Below are 22,307 nucleotides of genomic sequence, written 5' to 3'. Positions count from 1 at the left end.
AGAGGATTTGAGCAATAAAAGTAAATTGATGCTATAAAATGTTTATATACTCAGTAACACTTTATCAATTAGTGTTGCATCAAACAACCGATAAAGAATCAGACAAGGGACAAAATCCTTTCATCACTCATCTCTACTCTTACGCCAAAGTTACGCCAGACAGCGACAAAGTTCAGCTTGCCGCAATAATTAGATTTTTCTGCGGCGTGGGAGGCGTGTGCATGTGTTTCAGGCTGGAAGAAATTCTTTGTAACATAGGTCAACATGTCACAGGAGTCACATGATCTGTTTACTTAATGGCTGTGGGCAGTCTTTGGCTGAACTTTGCTAAACTAAACTTTTCCCAACTTTTCGTTTGGCTGCACTTTGCCGCAGCTTTTCACAGACATCGTATGGCGGCTCTGGTGTGGATTCGGCGTTAGACGTGTTTTGTCAGATATAGAATGAGGTTCTCTCAACGAAATCCAAGTGTCCCAGCAACGAAGGAGAACAAACTGCTAGAAATTAAATCAACTTGATATGAAATAATTAAAGCCATGAAAGCTTTTTGGGCAGGCATTTTGTGGGGCACCTGAATGTGGGCAGAGTTTAGGAAGACGGTCGGCTATCTCATGGGTTCTAATGAGCAACAATACCTTAAAGCCAAACTTGGTATTGTGGGCAGAAGTACAGCAGATTAGGTGTTTTGCGGTGTGCATTGGGAAGACTGGGAACATGAAAGAAAATGCTTAGGTGTTAGTTGGCAGTGGAGGTGGAGTGGTGGTGGTGGTGGTGGTGGTGTTTCAAAGCTTGTCGTGTCCCCTGAAGGTTGGATACCCAGAGTTTGCAGCAAAGTAAACTTGAACTCTACTGGGTATGTGATGAATGGCCTTTGGCATATTATATATATGAGCAAAATAAATGTTTTGTAGTTTCTTAGCAGGTGTTTCCAGCCTAATTCAATGAAACATCTGTAATAGGACACTCACTATCTGATAACCCCAGAGACATAGCCACACTCCAGCACTGAAACATTCAGATTAACCTGTCTGGTGGTGTTATAGATTAGGAAGGACAGAAAAGGCCTGACTTTGTGAGGTCAAGTGTTCAGATTAGATATGAAAGTTTGTAAGGGTAGTACCATAAGACTGTTTCAAGGGCTGTTATTTGTAATAGTTTGACTTTCAGGTAATCTCACTCGTTATATCAGTGTAGCAGACTCGTTGGAATTTCTCATCCAGCAATATTTAAAATGGATGAGAAACACTAACACACACACATTTGATCATTTCTGGCATCGGAGGCCTGAAGCCTGCCTCGCTGAAAAATCTGCAAGTCAGCCAATCCAAGCAGGTCTTTACTTTTGGATTCACAACTTCGTCGGTTGACAGCAATACGTTATGTATAATTTATGATTAAAGTGCAATCGTATTGCTGTTGGTGCAACAAAATCATTTCGTTCCCCGCAACAAATATACAGCACAAAGGCTCATTAAGTCACTCTTAATCAAAAGCCGATGTCTGGCTTCTGCAACACAGCAAGTCTCTCTCTTGGTTTGTATTTTATGATTTGGCTAAAGTACAATTTAAACGCACCTTGTGAGACCGCCACTCCTCCGTGTTTGATTATAAGACGAGGGGTCATTGTGACATTGAGCCCCTCGACTGGTCAAGTGTGTTTAAGAATTAATTGACCAGTTAAACTCGGGCACGAAGCCAGCGGAGGAAGATGGATGCAGATACTACTTTCTTTCCTCTGCATATATGTATGAAACCTCATGTATCGTAGGCTGCTATGAAAACCTTTCTTACAGTGTTGTTAAGCTTTTTCACCGTACACATTACAGGGAACCAGAGAAATAGCATTATCTGAAATGTATGTTTTTCCAAGTGGAAATGTCTTTTTTTCCAAGCTAGCAATGTCTTTGTGTATCTTTCCAAGTAGTGTCTTATGTCCTTATATTTACATGTTCTGCAAAGATGCAGTGTAAGTTGTCTAAGAGTCTACAGCCATGCTAGTGGCTCTGTGGGGCTGTGCTTTGTCACAGTGATGCTTTGAGCTAAATGCTAACATGCTCACAATTACAATGTTAACATGCTGATGTTTAGCAGGTAAAATGTTTGTATCATGTTCACCATCTTAGTTTAATCTAATCTAATTAGCAATAGCACCAAAACTGCGGACGGCCCATTGTTCCGACGGCCCATTGCTCGGAACAATGGCATGGCACAAACAATGCACAGCTGAGGCTGATGGGAATGTCAATAGGTTTTTGGAATAATCAGTCATAAACCAAAGTGATAGAAAGCGATAGAAAAGAAAATTTGATCAGATGATGGCACTAGATGAAAAGTTAAGGCATCACCAAAGATATAACAATTCATCGTGAAGGGGACATAAAAACCACAAATGTGAACCTTATAGTGGCGCTAGAAAGAAAGTCAGAGGATCACCGTATCAGGATTCATTCTCTGGGGGCCGTGAATGTCAAAACTTCATGGTGGTGGACCGACTGACAGACTGACATTGCCATCAGATATTGTAATTCTGGTTTGATGCCAAACAATTTTATCTAAAATGTGCAATCAAAACATTTTTGAAAGATATTTTGATAAAACTTCTATTGACTGAGCTCAGTGGTTCTCAAAGTGTGTGGCATGACAGGTGGGGCGCACATGACTGGGGGGAAAATGTGATGCAGAGTTGATGTGTCAATGACGGAATCTTTTTCACGGTGGAACCGTAAGCTAATCGGCTATAGCAACGGGGTTCATTCAGACAGGTCATCTGTAGGTTTACAGAATGAACAGATATCTGACAGGGACAATAAGAAAAACAGACGATGCTTCAGAAACAAACAAGACAATGTGCTCAGCTGACGGTAATCAAAAGAAAATATGATGAGGTAGGACTGCACCGAGTAGTTCGAAGCTTCATTCCTAACTTTGACATTCAAATTATTATTATTAATAACTACAGAAATATTCTGCTTCAGCCCTTATTTGTTGGTGTTTAGCCTTTCAAAAATAACATTTCCAGTGCGGTCAAAAACTTTACTACCGCACGTGCCTGTATTAATGAGGCGGTCTAGCAGCGATCTAACAGCACCATAAATTACATGTATATCACCACAATAACCTAAAATCATATTTTCCCATTTTTTTCCCAGGTGATAATGTTTTAAAATATTTCTTCTTCCAAAGGGCGGAATAACAGAAAAAGTTTGAGAACCACTGACTTAGCTCAACTTTACTAAGTTGGACTGATTTTTTATTTGGTTATTTATTTATTTATTTATTTGAAACTTGGAAACATTTTAAAAGATGCACATACCATAAAATTGTTACAGTCCACTTGGAGTGTGCGGCCGCTGCTTGCTTGCTTGCTTTGCATATTGGCTGCGCTGTAAAAACACTGTTAGGTTTGCAGTTTTTTAATTAGGTCATCATCACTTTGAGTTTAATCTGCTCATGTTTACTGCAACTAACACACTCCCCGAGGAGCATCCCAACATATTTGTCCCCAAGTAATCTCAGCCAGCGCTCAAATTCATTTATATCAACAAGACTTGCGCTCGTTGAAAAATTGTTTTAATTTGTTTTTGTTGATGTGAAAGCAAAAGGCAGGAAGAAGAGGGGAAGTGCTGTTGTCATACGCATGCAGGCGATAGCTGCAGAATGTTAAGCAGCAGGTTTTGAATGTGGAGGAAGTCGTTTGCTTCGCTGTGGCAGCTGACCGGTGGAGGAAAGTAGAAACAGAGGGAAGGTTGTTATTCTCCTAAAGGAAGTTTGAAATATAGATGTAGTATCAGGTTTTGCATGTATTTGTCATTATTAAAAGTCTCTTTCCTCCTAATAGATGTGTATTTTAGAGGCATTTTATACGTGTAAAATCTCAAACAGCTCTATTCTTCTCTTCTTATATTGAAGCAGTGTGTCATGGCGATTTCACAGTTATGTCATGTATGTGAGGTGATTCACTCCTAAACAAGATATTAATAACCCATTAAAATGACACCTAAACCCTCAAGATAATTGCTGATAATACTGTGACACAAAACATTGAGATTGAAGCTAGTTATGCATGTTAAAGTTTCCTAGAAATATTGTATATTGTAGTGTTTTTAGTCATCTCAAATATTCCTGATAAGTGTGTGCGTGTGTGTGTGTTGGAAGAAGGAAGTGTGTGGCTCTTTCACATTTGATCCATCGTTACGATTCTGTTTGTTCAGAGGTTGTGTCGTCGACTTTGGCCGTCGTTATTTCCTCAGGACTCGTCTTGTGTATCATGAGCTCATCTACACACAATGGAAGTTAAGATATTAAAGGGGGCATCTCATGAAAAACTCACTTTTTCAGTGATTGTGCTCATACATTTGGGTATCTGGAGTGCCTACCAACCCACAAACAGTGAAATAAGACAACCCAGTCAGTTTTTTGTGGGCTGTCTAGATAAGAAAACAAGTGATTCAACAAGCCATTCAGATTTGACTCCCCCACATTCAGGCTCATTAGACTATACCGCCCACAGCTTGAGAACTACCTTTGCAAAGGGTTGTGTCTAGAAGGTAACACGCAGATTGCGAAACTCTCCTGAGATAGTTAAGGTCAGGCATTGATCTCAAATAGGTAAGGTTAGGATAGGTCGTCGGGCAGCGAGTCTTGCGGCTTTTTTGAGAGGGGGACTTAAAAAAACAGGCGCTAAAACCAGCTGTTTAGACTGTTGTCAGGCTATTAAATAGACGTTATCAGTCGCTATAAGCCCCATAGATGTGGGTCAATAGGGGCCTACTACACCCACTAGTAGGTTTTATCATCTATTGACATGGTAGATCACCGAAAGAAGGTATAAAAGAACACGACAACGATCTCTAGTGACCGTATTATTTATGACAGGAGCAGAAGACGAAGTCAGGCGCTGTAGTATAGACAGTGTGGGACACAAAACACAGTGTTTTCACGCAGGAGACTGGAGTTTGCATCCCATGTGAAACCAACAATGTGTAGTTGTCTTTATGTTTGTAGTTATTTTAACCCAAAGCACAATGTTTTTCCCTAAACTTAACTGTTTTTGTTTTTTTGCCTAAACCTAAAGAAGTTGTAGATTTGTTACCTAAACCTAAGAAAGCCATTTTGATTGTGTTCAAAACGTAACATTTCATTCAGTTTTACAACATGTTAGAACGTGTTGCTTTTAAGTTTCATTTTCACTTTTACAACGTAGTAGGTGTAGTAGGCCCCTTTTGACCCACATCTATGGTGCATATAGAGACTGATAACGCCTATTTAATGGCCTGATAACAGTCAAATTGGGTGCTAAAACGGAGCGTTTCAGACAGAGGGTGAATACAGAAATATTCAGACGGACAGTATGAGAAAAATAATGTGTTTTTTGAACATTAAAGCATGTAAACATGTTCTAGTAGAAACCCAAAAGTATGAACCTAGAAATGAGCATGATATGCCCCCTTTAAATGACTTGGAATCATTCATTAGTACACATAAACAGAGAACATCCTAGTGTTGGTTTTAGGGCTGACTAAGACTAGTTGATACACCGGTGATGATTTGAAGGGATCGATGAAGAAGGCTGTTGGTACCTGTTCTGATTGTTGACATGTTTAGTTGCAGATGGAGCCATAGAGATTGTTTGTCTTATGTTGTGTGAATCGTGCTGTACTCCCTCCTCTAACCCACCACAGACGCAAAGATTCAGAGCTCATTTGGATGTAAAATGACTTGTTATTGTACATACAGTATAGGAGAGGATAAACAACATCATCTCTGAGATATTTGAGTACGTGATTTCAGGATAAAGCTTTCGCTGCAGAGTGTCTGTCAGGGAGAATTTAACAGCGGGGGATAAAACTGTCTGCTCCAGACACTATATACCTCCTGGTCCTGGAATAGGTTGAAAGTGGTGCCAGCTCTTCTCCATGCTATTCCAAAACTTGACACAGTATATTGAGAGCCTTAAAATGCTATTGATTAGCTCCCCATTCAGCCTCTGTCTCTATTCCCATATTGCTGTTTCTTGCCTTTTTTTCCCCCCAGAGTAGATAATTAATATTTCCACCATTAGAAAAAACAATAATAAAACAGGAAGCATTCTCTTAAAGCAATGCCTTCTGCATTTTTTTGTCAGAGCATATTTACGGAGGGTATATTTACAACAGAGAGAAGGCCGCTGTGAGACTACATTGTTCACTGTGCTAAAAGGTGCAGCGCATTTCTGCCTGCCTTGAAGACATGACTCACTCTCTGCTCGCCTTGATGACAAGATGAATGAAATTAACATACTAGTCACTTGTAATTACAATATTTAGCCAGCTGATCAAGTTGAGCCCCCTGGCAGCCATCAAAGGGCAGCTGGCGAAGTGTTGGGATGCAGGTAAAAGAGACAGGGGTGTCAAATTCAATGAGCTTCTTCCTTTGCTACGCATCCAATCCTGCCCCACTGTTTACAAATGAAAGCCCGTCCACGAAAGACGCACGTACAGTCCCCTTCCACCTGGTGATACTGCAGTATCACCAGGTGGAAGGGGAAACCCGGGGTCTCTAAATGGACCCCGGGTTTCCCCATCGCTCCCCCTGCTCTCAATATACTGGTTTTGAAGCATGCAGGATGCAGACATCTTTTTTTATTCCTGCATGGTATTGCACAGACTGCTTCTCTGCATGTCATTTATGAAGCTTGAATCCCACAGACCGCACACTTTTTATGGTCATTCTGAGGGGAACAAAAGAGGGCTCATAGTTATTTCCCCCCCCCTTGACTTTGAGCATGAATAGACACTTGTGAGAGGGGGAGTTTTAAGAACGTTGCAGAAGGCATGATTAGTTCATTTATGATATTTGATAATGATCTGTCTTGGAGGAGAAGGAGTAGCGGGCATTTGCCTTTGTTTTGGAAAGGAAAACTTAAGAAATTCTTCGTCTGGCCCCAAAGTGCTTCCATCTGTACTTGTGCGCTAATTAGAGGTGATTGTTCCGGCCCTTTTGAGTCACATGCTGGGCCACCGCTGGATAGTCGTTAGTGATTCATGATTGGCCCTGTCAGAATCCCCTTAAGAAAAGCCTTAACTAAAATCCCAAGACTCCATCTATGTCGTCTTGTCAGAAGGATGTTGGTGAGATGTTGTCTCAAAAGTGTTTAATGAATATTTGATTTTAACTCCAAAATTAAATCTTATCTGATCTCCTCCTAGACAGCCCATTGGGAATAATTAGACGAGTTGAATGAGGGTGGGCGGATAAGGCAGATTTGCCTCTGTGATGGACTTTTGTCTCGCTGCAAAAGGTATGGGAATGTCATCATCAATCCAGCTTTGTACAGTGTGTGTGTGTGTGTGTTTTTTTATAGAAACATCTTTGCATATGCACTGTGGGCCTTTGGACTGACAATTCAAGCATAGCTGTCAGCTATTTTCAGCGATGTTTGAAGTGATGATTTGCATTGCCAAACCTTTTTTTTTTTTTGGGTGCAGCGTAAACTCTATGGAGGAAGATTTACAGCAAACCGTGACCAATAAGCCAATTGTTAGTTTGCAGCAGTATGTGCATTTTTTTTGGATGCTCAGACATTACATTTGTTGGGTTGTCATATTCAAATCAAGATTGACCTGCGGTGCTCTTTATCCAGTCACTTCCAGCGACACGGCCCGTCTCTTTGTCATTGGAAACACGTTGTCTCAAATTGTAATTTCTATGCAAATGTACGTAAGTGATTTGGCCTCAGACTCATTTTTTGAATGCTCCTTCATATCATTCCTCTCACCAAATGGTTATTATTTTTATGTTAACAGACACTGAACATGAAGCACATGTTCAGTGGTGTTCATTTTCTGTCCAAAACGGACACTATTTGTTTTTTTCTGCCTACATTCCTACACATGTTTCTCCATTAAACTCTCAGGTAGAAACTACCCAAAGCCATAGAATTGAAATTATATTGTCTCTTGCAAATCCATTGAATATACCGTCATTTTTTTACTCAGAATGGACTTTTCTTTTAGGCCAAACTGGCTTTACAAAACAGGTGTAAACCATGATTTTTTCCTCCTCTTCCTCCTCGATCTTCACCACCTCCACCTCCTCCACCCACCACGCCTGTTTGGTTCACTCAGCACCACGTCATTCTCCAGCATGCTCACGTTCAGGAAACTGCGTGCGGTTTTACTCACTGTGTGTATCCCACTTGTGCTTGTCTTCGTCACTTCAGGTATCATGACAAACAGGAAGTGACCAGTAACTTCCTGGGAGCCATGTGGCTCATCTCGATTACCTTCCTCTCCATTGGCTACGGGGACATGGTACCGCACACGTACTGTGGGAAAGGCGTGTGTCTGCTTACAGGGATTATGGTGGGTTCCTTTCTTCTTCTTTCTCAAATAAACTACATACCACTCTCACAGGAGGACTGGAACAGTGAGAAAATACTAAACCTCACTTTTATAGAGTTGATAAATATGTGAAGATTTTTGAGCAATTTGTGATCAAAAAAGTCTGAAACCACCTGAGGTGCCCCAACTGAAATGATTTAATGTTTGATCGCTGAGCTGTTTGAGTCATCTACTATATTCACCCACATACATATGCTTTTCATTGATTACAGTCCACTCTTAAGGCCTTTACACTGCAGGCGTTTTTTTTTCTTCGTTTGATTAAATTGCACGTCAGTATATTGTTTCAAACTGAGTACTACTTGAGTACCACACTGAACGCGAATATTATGCGGCAATAAAGCAACGTAATTTTTTTCTATCCGAACCTTTTTTTTTGAAAAAGCAAATTCGCATCGCTGCCAGCATTTTCGTGTTGTATATTCGTCATGCTCCCGGTGTGTAAAGGCCTTTAAAAAAGAAAACTTGAACACAGTTTAGTTATTTTGCCTTACTTAACTGATGTTATGTGAAGTTGTTCATATCGAGAAAAAAAAACTTCTTTCAGCTGGTGTTTCAGAAGAGACTTACTAGAAATGCCAAATGCAACTTACTGTTCCTAGCTAAATAACATTCCAAGACATTTCATTACTTTGAACCGCCTTCCCTTGTTTCTCTGCTGGTTCTCGTTTATTTTATATTATTAAATCTAGTAAAGTTGCATATTGAACGCTCACAAACAAAATGTTGCTGCGTTTGTTTGACCGAGTCTTTGTGCAACAGGGAGCTGGTTGCACTGCACTGGTGGTTGCAGTGGTAGCCAGGAAGCTGGAGCTGACCAAGGCTGAGAAACATGTCCACAACTTCATGATGGACACACAACTCTGCAAACGAGTGAGTCACAGCGTACCGCTGCTTTTAGTAACTGTGATCATATATTGCTGTTTTTATTCCAACAAGGGGGCCCAATGTTGGGGGTTTGGAGTTTTGACTACTTATGATCTACCTCTGAGCCCTCATAACAGGTTGCATATGGATATGTGTTGCAAACAGTTCGGTCAAAAAGTGATTTTCCGTTTTTCAGGCTGTTCATTTAAACATCAGACTGTGTAATTTGAATCGTTTTTAAAGGCTGAAAGAACTAGGCTAAAAGTAGACCTATAAGCATGTATAATGGGATCCAAACACCCGACGTATGAGACAAAAGAAAAGAAAATGGAGCAGAAATGTATTTTTCCATCTCTCTTATTCCACTAATTATCCTGTGACTTTTTGGATTTATCTTGAAATCCCTTTGGAGTCCTGACCTGAGAGCCACTGGTATTCAGGGTGTCCTCATTATACTCTCTGTGCAAATGTCCTACATCGACACTAAACTTATTCTCTCACATCAAAATTTTAAACTTTTGCATTGGGGGGGTCAATGCCTGTCCAAATGAGCTTCCAAATGAATTGATATTCTAATAAATATGATAAACATGTATTGATAAATAATGAAAACTGTATTGCCTTTTGAAGCAACCCGGGAGGGCTCGGATCGAAAGGGCTGAGCGCAAGTCTCCAGATGGGCTTGCAGCCAGGAACTGCTGGAGAGGCGGTGCGTAATGCGCGGAGACATCAGCCTCAAAACGTCGCCATCTAGGGGGGATAGGGTCCGCAAACGTGACTTTTAAGTAGCCTACGTCTGCACTCGCACACACACAGGGATGAGGAGAGGAGACACTGAGCACAGACAGAGGCGCAGACAGACTCGTGGACTAATTTTGTTAGTATGGTGCGAGCCTCGGAGTGTGCGACAGAGGAAATGTGCTACATGTGACACGACTCCGTGGCCACCGAGGGGTGTCTCTATCGCTGGCGGTGATCTCTGGTCACGTTGGTCATGCCAGTGACCGGCGGAGCGCCAAGAGCGCACTGCAGGTAGAGCAATACAGAATGCCTGAGAGCCTCACTTCATTATATTCCATTGTATTTGGAATTGTCAGCTGTTGCCTGAATTTATTTTTTTCCTTTACATAAATAAAAATTTCCTGGAAATGTATTAAATAAATTACCAGCTATTGGGAAATAGCAGAATATAATTATTAAATAATGTTTATAATAAAGTAATTTTGGATGCATTTTGAGGTAAATATTGGGGTAATTTGTCAGTAATTCCAAAGAAATTTCAAATAGGTTACTTAATAATTATAACCTAATTACCATGAAATTTGCGGACCTGTAAAATGAAGTGTGACCAAACATTTCCACCATAAATTGATGCACAAAAATTCAACAGAAGGAAATGTGTTAGACACTTAATATTTCCTGGTGGACGACCCCCAGACCACCCACATAATATGTGTGTGTGTGTGTGTGTCCCCAATGTTGAAATGAAACCTCCACCCTCGCGCCCCCCGTTGGATATTCGTTCTAGTGCCGACGCTGCCCTTGGAGAAGCTATTGTACCCTCTCTTATGCCTCTCTCAACCTTGCTTCACAGGTAAAGAACACAGCTGCCAATGTACTCAGGGAAACATGGCTCATCTACAAACACACTAAGTTGGTCAAGAAGATCGATCACGCCAAGGTGCGGAAACACCAGCGCAAGTTTCTCCAAGCCATTCACCAGTAAGTCCCACACTGCGTTTGTTTTGTGTTATATCTAAAATGTCTGACAGAAATATGACCACCAACCAGCGAGGAGGGAATCAAACTACTACATGCAAAACAGATGTCTTGATTGTCTTTAATGTTATTCGTGGTACATAATATTTAGGCTGTATTATTAATATTTCGAATAAACTGATGAGATGTAGCTGAGAACATGTCTAGCGTTTGTTAACAATGTCCTCTTCAAGAGTACCATTGATTGTTATGCTCACACAAATGTAAACTCTCACACACACACATACACGTACACCAGCGCACACACTGCGATCTAGTGTAATGGTCCTTCCTGCCCCCCTCCCCGTCTCCCTCTCCCTCCGACCCCCTTTTACCCTGTGCTTACAGTGAGAAGTGTAATGGTTTCACTCGTTTCGTGAATGTTGTGGGGTTAAAACTCTGTATTGTGTTCTGTCTTTGTTTTGCTCTATCACTGCAGAGCTCAGAAGTAAGTTGAGTCTTCTATGTATCCTCCTCCTACTGTTTCCTCAACATCCTCCTCCTCCTCCTCTCTCCATGTCTGCGTTTGACATGCATGAAAAAAAAAAAAAAAAAAAAAGAAAACAAGCAAATGCTGGATGCTGAATTGTTTTGAGTTTTTTCTTTACTTCAGTGTTCCATTTACTTCCCTCTCCCTCCCATCCCCCCTTTTGAATGGAATGAAACAAAAAAAATAAGCATCTACATTTTGCCACCGGTGTCAATAGTGGAGGGTTGTCTGGAGAGAGAAAGTGTGAAAGAAAAAAAAGCATCTTGCACAGAATGAGCTGTGAGCTTTGTCGGCCTGGTCAGCGGTTCATAATCATCTACGATGTACTGTATAATGTTGCCCATGATTAATATAGCTGCTCTGGAGGCTATATTAACCTGCATCAACAGCACTCATCCTACACTCCTGGTGCTTTTGTGATGACATGAACACACGCACACACATTAATGTAATGTCATTAGGGCTGTCATTCGATTAAAATATTCAATCGCATGATCGTCCGTGATTAATCGTGATTAATCGCACATTTTTTATCTGTTCAAAATGTACCTTAAAGGGAGATTTGTCAAGTATTTAATACTCTTATCAACATGGGAGAGGGTAAATATGATTGCTTTATGCAAATGTATTTATTTATTTATTAATGCAAAACAATTAACAGCACAAAACATGACAAACTCTAGCCCAACAGGCATCATCAGCTGTCAGTGTGTCAGTGTGCTGACTTGACTATGACTTGCCCCAAACTGCACGTGATCATCATAAAGTGGGCATATCTGTAAAGGGGAGACTCGTTGGTGCCCATAGAATCTATTTCATTCACGTATCTTGAGGTCAGAGGTCAAGGGACCCCCTTTGAAAATGGCCATGCCAGTTTTTTCCAAGATTGGAGCATTATTTTGCCTCCTTTGTGACAAGCTAGTATGACACCAATTGTTACCAATGGGTTCCTTACGTTTATCTAGTTTCATATGATATCAGTATCTTCACTCTAGCTTTAAAACTGAGCCCACTACCCCCCCGATTGCGTTAATGCGTTAGAGAAATTAGTTAAAACGAATTTGTGTTAACGCGTAATTATCGGGTTAACTTTGACAGCCCTTAATGTGATGTAATGAGGTTTAAATAATTGATGTATTGATTTTTGCTTTTTTTTACCCTTTCTTATTTGAGATCAAATGCCAAAGCTTGCACACGACATAGCACAAAAAGATGTAGGTTGTGGTTTTGTTAAATAAAGTTGTACTCCTAATGCGTTACACTAATAAGTAGCGCTTTTAGCTTTTAGCCCCCATCCTTCGACAGCCATAAGGGATAACAAAGCGGAGCAAACAGACACATACGAGCTGAAACGGCTTCCCACAGAGAGAGAGCCGTAAGCGAGCAGTCTCACTCCGCTCTGATATACTGATTTGCACATGAATAAATGCCCTTGAATGTCATCCTGTCCCATAATTTGCCAAACGGGGGAAATTCTTCCTCTCGACACATCCAAATAGATGGGTGTGTGGTGCCACCGCTAACAATGACACATTATTGGCGTCAGCGTTAGCAGTTCTTACAGGGGCCGTAATGTATTTGATTAGGGATAAAGGGAGGCACAATGTTGAAGGCATCACAAAACATGTCCTGTTATTTGAAATGTCTATGTTGCCGTGTGTTCAGCAGTGTCATCAGACACTTTATTTCTGGCATCTTTTATCTGTGGCATCCACACGCACACATATATACACACATCAACCCATGTACATGTACACACACACACACACACACTGAAAGACTCACGTTTTCATTGTGCACAAAGTCACTCACAGTCACTGCACGCTTACTGAATGACCAGTGTCTAAATGAAGTCCTACCACTGAGCTGTGTGTAGCACTGACAAAGGGCATGTCATCTTTTTTTCCTTTTTTGATGTCTTACTTTTGGGTGGAAAGAGATAAGAATGTTTTGATTTCAAACATAAACTTTAAGGTTTTCTTGTATGGAAGCATATTGCATTCTTGCTGGAAAAAAAGCATCATGTTTTGTCATAGTAATAATACCTTTTTGGCACTATATTGAGATATTGTTTTACCTCTTATTGAGAAACAAATTCCTTTGGGGTTGTAACAAGATCAACTCTCAGTATTAAATTTGTCATCGCAGGAAAAAAAAAACTTTTTTAAGGTAAAAAGTGATGAGCAAATAGATCTTGTTGTAACAAAGAAAAGATAAAACATGATAAACAGTCTTTATTTATTTATTTTTTTTCAAAATGAGCGTAGTATGCTTCCGCAATTTTGCATGTTTTGGTTGGTATTGCATTGACCAAGACCAGGAATGCTTGTGTATATATATACATATATATATTCTATATACTGTATATGTATACATATAGATATGTAAAGTACATATGTTTACGATGCATGCAGGCAGTCATCTCTCTTTTCAATGTCATCAGTGAGAGAGCACACCTGTTAAAAAATGTGTTGTTCCTCCTCCTCTTTCTTTCTTCCCTATCGGCCCTCTCTGCTCTCTCTGCTCCTTCATCACCCCCAAACAACCCGTCTCTCTCTCTCTCTATGCTCCACTCCTGCAAACCGCCCTCTATTCCCTTATTCCCCCTGCCACTCTCCTCCCCTTTCTCCTTTGTCCACCTCCTCCTCCCCTCCTTTTCCTGCTCCCACCCTCCCTATGTCTCCACAAGACTGCGCAGTGTGAAGATGGAGCAGAGGAAACTCAATGATCAGGCCAACACCTTGGTGGACCTGGCGAAGGTAAGTCTCCCTTCTGATTTAACTTTAAAGTGGCTAGAATCGATATTTAAGTCATCACATGACTACTTGTATGTGGAAAAAAAGGCTTTGATTAACGCACTGTACACCACCTGCCCAGCGCCAAACAACACACATTGTCTTAAAGGGATAATTTGGGTGTTTTTGAAGTGGGGTTGTATGAGGTACTTATCCATAATAGGTGTATTACCTACAGTAGATGACAGTCAGCACACACCCCAGTTTGGAGAAACAGACAGGAGTTACTGCACATAACATAAAAGAAAGGCCCACCTAAAAAAAATCTTTATCAATTTATATATTTAGAATATTTTTGCCGGTTTACTTTGCTATATAGTCTATGTTTCCGACGGGGAACTGAAGCCGTTATGCTCTCACCAAAACAACCAGACTCCATTGGAAAAAAACAGTAATTTCACCTCACAGATCACGGGAGCTGCTGCTCTACCGCTGGGGAAAATTACATGGCTTTTCAATGGAGTCTGGTGGCTTTGGCGAGAGCATAGATGGCTTCATTTACCCATTAGAAAGGGCTGTCTGACTGCAAGGCAAAGCGGTGAAAATAATCTAGATATAGCGTACAGTTAAAGTGATATTGATTCTTTTAGGTGAGCCTTTCTTTTAGGTGGCTAAAATACATCCACAGCAGTACAATGCTTTGCTCCCATGCTGGCACTGTGTCTGTTCTCGATGCTGGGGGCGTGCCAACCGTCATCTACTGTAGTTAATACACTGACTATGGATAAGTACCTCATACAACCCCACTTCAAAACACCCAAACTCTCCCTTTAATGTTCAATGTAGACCAACTGTCTCACTCTTGGTCGGGCCTATATGAGCTCTGAAATCACTGGAGACAACAATGGAAACAGGTCCAGGACTATCCCTGAAGTTTTGCTGTCACCATGTGTATCAATATTTATCAAATAACTAAAATCAAAGTCAAACTCAACACAGACTGAATTCCTGTTTCCGGTAACATTGTATGGCAGTGCAAGAGTTTGAGGAACCGGAGCCTAACCACACACTGTAAACTGTATCTGGCTGTAAGAGGGTGAAACGCTGTCGTGCCTCGGCAGCTTCTGTCCTGCTGTACGGACGTCAGCTGACCCAGCAGAGCAGAGAAGAGAGGGGGTTCAAAGGGAGGTGCATGGCTGCAGCCTCATTTGATGTGGATGGCATTTGCACTCCAGTGTGTATTTTAAAAGGTTCTGAGGCCAACGCCTTTAATGTGTGTTGACTTGCCCTTACTCTGCTCACCGGTCAGATCCATCTGTGTACACCCTACACTAGTTCAACGACTCAGTGTCTCTTTGTTAAGCCTCATGGTGAAGTAACCCTTTGATTTCTGGCTTATACATAAGAAAATAATTTGATTTCTGAGGTGTATTAATGGCCTGGAAAAAGCTTTAAATGGGTATAATGTATTTTTGTAGCTTTACTGCTGACCATTAAATTATATGTCCCATTAAATATATTTGTCAAAATAAAGAATAGACTTTATTATATATTTCATAACCTATAAAATTGCCCCATTGAATAGAAGAATTACATGCAGATACCACATACAATAACACTGGCCCCACTGCATCCATTGTGGAATAATAAGTGCCTAAATAATAGAGACGCTTTTCATTATATGAATGAGTTGTGTCAAGCATAAAGCATTAAAGACCTTCTCTGGCTATAAATGGATTGGAGGAGAAGCTGGTTGTGAAACGGTGGGAAGATAAAAATCAATGCTGACTTGCTGAAACTATACCGCTCCCCTTCACACGGCTTCCTGTCATTATTTCCTCCTCTTCAGGCTGAGTAAGTCAGATTTACAGTAGGCCCATGTCATTTACGACATGAAAGGCAATGCATATACACGCCGCGCCTCCTGTAAATCTCATTTGTTGCATCTCTCCTCGTGGTTATTAAGTTGTAAAACAGAATTTAATGTTGTTTATCATGTCTCTCCCTCCTTTGTCCGGCCCTCCTCCTCTGTCCTCCTGTTCTTGCATCTCCCCAAACACATTTACTCTCTCTCCTTCATTAGACCCAGAATGTGATGTATGACCTGGTGTCAGAGTTGCAGGAGCGCAGTGAGGAGCTGGACAAGCGCATCGGCATATTGGAGGACAAGCTGGACTCGGTGACGGGCAGCCTGCAGGCGCTGCCCTGCCTCATCTCCCAAGCCATAACCCAGCAGCAGCAGGAGTTCCTGGACGGCTTTGTTCACCGCTTTCGGCCCGCCTCACTAGCCTCTGAACGCTCCGAACGCTCCGAACGCTCCGAGCGATCCTGGACTTCCACCGCCCGTAGGCGGCGCTCCCCCTCCACAGCACCACACACCTCCTCTGATAGCGGATAACCTTGACAAACCCCTCTGCAATCACCTTCGAGCCCCCTCTTTCCCAAAACCAACTCGTCACCTCACTCTGTCCTATCCAAAGCCGTCCCCCGTAACCACTGGCGAGTCCATGTCTGGACTAATAATGAACCCATATCTTGACCCCCGACCTGATCCTTGCCCTTATTCCCTCCCTCCCACCCAACATCAAATCCAAAAACCAATTCCTCTGTGACTGAGCCTCTCAGCACAGGACTGGATCAGAGCTACTCCAAAAGAACAAAGAAAAGCAAACAAAGACTTAAAACCAAGAAAAAACACAAATGCATCCAAAAAAAGAAAAAGAGAAAAAAAAAAGTTAAAAATGACTGAAAAACCGAGATAAAGTAGAGATATGGTTTATGTTTTAGCCATTGTATGGCTGTTCAAGTTAGCTTTTTTGTAAAAGCCCTTGTATAGTTAAAAAATGACTGAGTTCAGGGTCGCTGGGGTGAGAGCTGGCTATCACACCGGAGAGTCCTTAACCACGAGGGGGGAAGTTGGTCTGTGGAGCCGAGGGCTTCGGCTCACCTGCTGGCCCTCTGAGGCCATGGAGGACATCCGTCCACCCATCCGTCCGTCTATCCGTTTGTCCGGCGAGGAGAGCGAGACAAACCATTGGATTTCCCTTTCAAAAGACTAGTGTCATAGATTCTTTCCCATAGGTTAGGGTGAAAGCTTTAGACGAGGCTACGAAAGCGCTGACGTCAGGTCAGCGTTTGAAAATGCACTTAAGGGGGAGGGGAAACTGTCACACAGAAGAAGAGCAAAGGGGATGCATACGGCATTACTACTGGGTAGGAAAAATGTACACAGTTGCCAACTTCAAGGTTTCAGCTTCCTTGTTCTTACCAAGGGAAAATGAGAGCGACTATCTTTTTTAGTTACATATTGACATGTGATTTTTCAGTGCCTGAATGTATAAATAGTAGAGGGTTATTTAATTACTAATTTCAGAGCTTTTTTACGATGTTAACAGTCTGAATACAGCATTGCATTCCTTTTTCAGATACATTCCTCTCCAAAAATTTAAAGAAATGTCTTAATGTAATGCATAACATTGCCTCCATTACACAGCAACTCTAAATGTTTTGAAAAATCTTATTTTTTTTCTATTTCTACTAACACCGTGAGAAATGAAAAAGTTCAGAGAGAAAGCGAAAGTGAGACAGACTGAGAGTATTTGCGAGTGTGTTTGTCAGAGAACGAGTTCACTTTTAGCTCAATGCTGCACACTCATACACACAACAATGAAATATGTAGTAGTCTACCTTCCTCACCACCACTAATTAGAGCTTCCTGTGGTCTTCAGATAGTGGCAAGGCTTGAGGTCTGCTGGTACTGTACATACGGCCACACAGGCACACGTCACTGGTCGAGCCGAGAAGCCAACTCTGCCCCGTTGCATGGTAGTGGAAACGGAACACGATCTTCCTCGGATGGCTTGATCATTTTACATGATTTTGATTTTATTATGTTTAATTTTGTTTGGTTGTTGCCTTTCTTTCTTTTGGTAATTTTTACAACACCTTTTTTTACTATAGGATACCTAGGGGTTTTTAGAGTTGCAGAAGTTGATGTTCCCTGTTTAAAATATGAGATGAAGACAAATACAAAAGAATCCTGAAAGGATACAAATAAAAGTGCTGAAGAAACTTTGATGAATGAGTCCCTCTGCAAATTTAAAAGAATAGTTTTGGAAAATACAATTATTCATTTTCTAGCCGAGCGTTCGATAAGAGGATTGATACCACTCTCGTGTCTGTATGATATGCTAGCATCCGGTTATCTTAGCTTAACGTCAAGACTGGAAACATGGGGTTAGCCTGGCTCTGTCTAAAGTGAACACATTATATCTTGTTTGTTTAATCCATAGACTGTTTATAAAGATGGACGACATGACAGCTCCCCAAAAGTGAAGCCAAAACATCTCGATTGCCCCCTGGTGGCTGGCTGCAGTATAGGTCATAAATCCTGCCCCCTCCAAACTAAAAAGTCAAAGTACACTTAAAAAATGTTTCTCCCAAAGATGCCATTTTAGGTAGTTCTTATCAAGCTGATATATGTTTGGTTTTAATTAGTTATTTGATGCCATAAAAAGATGGTCACACGTCATGATTGACAGCTGCGATTGACTGCTCTGCTCTGAGCGAAGTGGTCGCACAGCCAGAGGCTCGAGAATTGTACTAGTGGGAGATATAACTTTAACTTTCCTTAACCGTCACGAGTCTGCGTAATATAACATGTGTCTTTCTAGCCAAACAGAACTGAAAAGTAAAATAGTGCAGTCACTTCCTGGAGTCTCCGCTGGTTGCCTGACATCCTCTTATTGACAACACAACTCCAGGAAATAGGCCGCCCATAAAACCATAACTTGTTGTTTATACACTTGGGTTTTTGTTTGGATTAAACAAACTTAATTAGTGAGCTTTGGCGCTCGTAAGTGTATTTTATTACCTTTGTCCAGAGCTAGCTGTTTTCATACTTTTTGCTGTCTTATGCTAAGCTAAGCTAAGCGGCTGCTGGCAGTAGCTTCACATTTACAGAGAGTGGTATCAATCTTCTCATCGAACTCTGAGCAGGAAAGTGAATAAGCGTATTTCCCAAAAAGTCAAACTATTCCTTTAACATTACAGTATCAGGCCTCTGTTTTGTCTTTCTGAAAGACATTGAAACACGTTGACAGAGTAGACATTAGGACATTTTAAATCTCAAAGGCATGGTGTATGATGCATCCTAGAGTTGTGATGACTGAGATATTTAGGATCTTTAAAGTTATTTTTTTTCTCCAAAGTACATATAAAAGGCAGATCAGGAAGTCAGCGGGTTAGCGGGCTAGCATGCTGTCCTAAAGTAGTTTGAATGGTAGATAATCCGAGTCCCAAAAGGATGTTAGTGATAAAAAAAGAATCATCTTTATGGCCCCTTTAGCCATTAGACAAATATGATCATTATTATTTTGCTGGATTTTAATTATTTCCAAGCTGCTTTTGGTTGAGTCGTGGCAAAGTCTAAACCCTGTGAGACGGTTAGTCCACTCTCCCACAGGCTCTGGACTGGCCAGAGAGCACTTCATTTAAGAACACATTCAGTTTGCTACGAGTGGAACTTAATCAAGCATGAATATTAGCGTTTTCCTTTCAACTTGAGTTGATGAAGCATGACTCTTTACTGCCCCCACCTTTAGCCACTTCTCGTACAGTGCTACACTCAAACCCTCCCAGTATGGAGGGATCTATCATGCCATTACAGTCTCCGTTTCAATCAGCGTCATCCAACGAGTCAGGACAGCTAATGGAAGACTATCTGCTTGATTGCGGCCTTACCTGCCTTTTTCGTATCTAGGGTTTCCACCTCTTCATTACACCGCAGGTTTTTAGCCTCGCGTTTGTCATCTGTCATCATTAAGAGCATCAGTCCCCACGCACACAAAGAAGCTTCCCAAACGGCCCGCAGCGAAGACCTTTGAGTGGTTTGAATGAAAAAAACAGAAAGGAAGAAGCAAGGGAACCCCCAGGTCATGTTGCCATGTTGCACTCAGTGTGTAATATTCAGTTACACCAGGAAGGATCGCAGATGCTGAAGTGTCTTCCCTAGAGAGATGTGACGATACTGGTGTTAAGGAGTTCATCCTTCATCAGGCACCGGGAAAAGAGGGCGAGACTAGAAAGATGAGTGCAATAGCTCATTTACTGACGTTCATTTTAGCCCGGGGGTTTGTGAACAGCAAGAGTGGGTGTCCTGTAAATATGACCTCATTGTAGATGTCGCCAAGTAAACGGGACAAATGGTGAACTGCAGGGTAAAGGTGACTGGGTGCAATAGGCACTAGAAAAACATATAGAAAGGATAAGAAGGTTTTGAAATATCAAATTAAAGATTCTATTAATTTCACACTTTTTTTTTATTTCTGCTGGTGGAGGTATAATATGTTGGGGTTTTTTACCCTGTTGTAAAGGTTTGTTTTCTCCTGTCACCAACAAAGTCCTGCCAAAACACCATTCCAATATTTAATAGTGACCCAATTTTGTCCACCAGAAAAAAATTGCACAGTATTTTGTAGTGAAGTGAGGGACATTCATGATGTTATTCTGATGACGGTAGATGAGTCCAAGTGATAAACGCATCCCAGAGTCTTTTTATTATCCTGAAAAGTAGGCTTTCCTCATAGAGCAGGAATCTGACCACACTTCTACTGATCAATAACAGAGTGAAAAAAACCCAAAAAGTGACGAAATGTAACCCAATCATTGTTCTGTGTACACTGCCACATGATGCATAATGTACGTAGTAGCACTGGAATAAATCAACTTTTAATGGATGGCAAAATGGGTTTAACATGTTCTCTGTATGCTGTTCGCTGTTCCTTCATTTTGCAGGTGAACTTTTGTCCTAGCAAGGAGAGACACCAAGGTCAAATCATTAAAGACTATCTTCAGCTATGACCGTAACTCTCTTCTTCTTCTTCTTTTTGGCAGCTAGTAGAAAAACTTTTAATTGGAAAATAACTTCTTGTGCTTTAGTTTCAAAATAATCTGAAACTTTTTCCACACAAGGTCTACCTTAAGGAAAAGGGAAATGGCATCAGAGTAAAGCCAAATGTGACAGTGAAAGGTGAGTTGGCACATGTGTTGACAGATACAGACATCGCACGCATCCCTTTCCTGGAAAACTGTGAAGCCGGGACATCCTAAAACATGATTACAGGAGGATGTATTGACATAAACATAAACATCGCTCCAGAGGACACACAGCTGCTGAGGCGCTGTTCCAAGGTGAACTATGGGCTGTACACACACACACACACACTCAGCCATTAATGTTCAAATAACAAGCTACTATTCATGTCCGCATGCACAAACAAGGCTCAGCCTGGTTAATTACAGCCAAATCAGGAGGGACTTGGCAGCAGACCGATATCCCGCAAGAGTGGCAGAGTCAGTCACCCTGTAGTTGTTGCTATACAACCCCAAAGACACGGAAACACGGCTCCTCATCGCTCCCATATGAGCATCATGAAATTAAATATTGTTTTTATCATGATGAGGATAATGTGTGATTTCAGACATGCACTAATAGATCAGAATCTTGTTTCATAGTGCAAGAAATTGTAAAATTATGACCAATTTAGCCACAGCTTAGTGTCCTGAGCAGATAAGCTTCCCCTTCCTAATGAGCACAGTGAATTCATCCAGCTACTACTTATTCTTGTGTTAAAGTGTGAAAGGCGAGAAAAGAGGCATCAAATTACGAGAGATCTCCCCTAGAGGGTTCTGAAGACGAGTCCGAGGCGAGAAAAGACAAGAGGAGGAGCAGGTTGCAGAGGACTGAAGATGACCCTAGGACTGTGGAAGGACGGGGGGGGGGAGGGTGTCGAGGATCATCCGAGAGTGTGAAAAGGTCCTTCGGAGACAGCTTGCGGCAGGCAGAGGAAGTCAGTTATTGAATTTGTTAAAGGCCCCACTTTTGTCCATGTCTGCCCTGCGAGCTAATAGCTAGCAGCTTGCATTATGTTTAATGCCCTCCCTATCACTTTCAGCTAACGTGGTTTGGCATACACTTGGGGAAATCAGAGAGAATAGGAGTATTGATCTTGGTTTTTTGGCCTCTTTTTAATGCACAATGCCGTAGTGGTCGAGAGTGGGTGTGAAGGGCCTTTT

At 41.4% G+C, this 22,307-nt stretch overlaps 1 protein-coding gene across 3 annotated transcripts in view; it reads left to right on the top strand.

The window, feature by feature from the left end:
- The window catches only part of kcnn1a (potassium intermediate/small conductance calcium-activated channel, subfamily N, member 1a), a 92,279-nt gene extending 75,451 nt beyond the window's left edge, over positions 1-16,828 (top strand). For 2 of the 3 annotated variants that reach the window (XM_074650847.1, XM_074650845.1), the window contains 5 exons: positions 8,201-8,342; positions 9,144-9,254; positions 10,843-10,970; positions 14,186-14,255; positions 16,315-16,828. In XM_074650847.1, coding sequence (XP_074506948.1) covers positions 8,201-8,342; positions 9,144-9,254; positions 10,843-10,970; positions 14,186-14,255; positions 16,315-16,629 — 766 coding nt within the window. In that variant the 3' untranslated portion in view covers positions 16,630-16,828. Of the gene's footprint in view, positions 1-8,200; positions 8,343-9,143; positions 9,255-10,842; positions 10,971-11,566; positions 14,256-16,314 lie in introns of those variants that run through there. The other variant, XM_074650846.1, reaches the window with a different exon arrangement.
- The last annotated feature ends 5,479 nt before the right edge of the window (positions 16,829-22,307 follow it).

The sequence above is a fragment of the Sebastes fasciatus genome, chromosome 11 (assembly GCF_043250625.1).
Source record: "Sebastes fasciatus isolate fSebFas1 chromosome 11, fSebFas1.pri, whole genome shotgun sequence".
NCBI lineage: Eukaryota > Metazoa > Chordata > Actinopteri > Perciformes > Sebastidae > Sebastes > Sebastes fasciatus.
The sequence above is the reverse complement of the archived record's forward strand: the minus strand, read 5'-3'. Positions and strand labels throughout refer to the sequence as shown.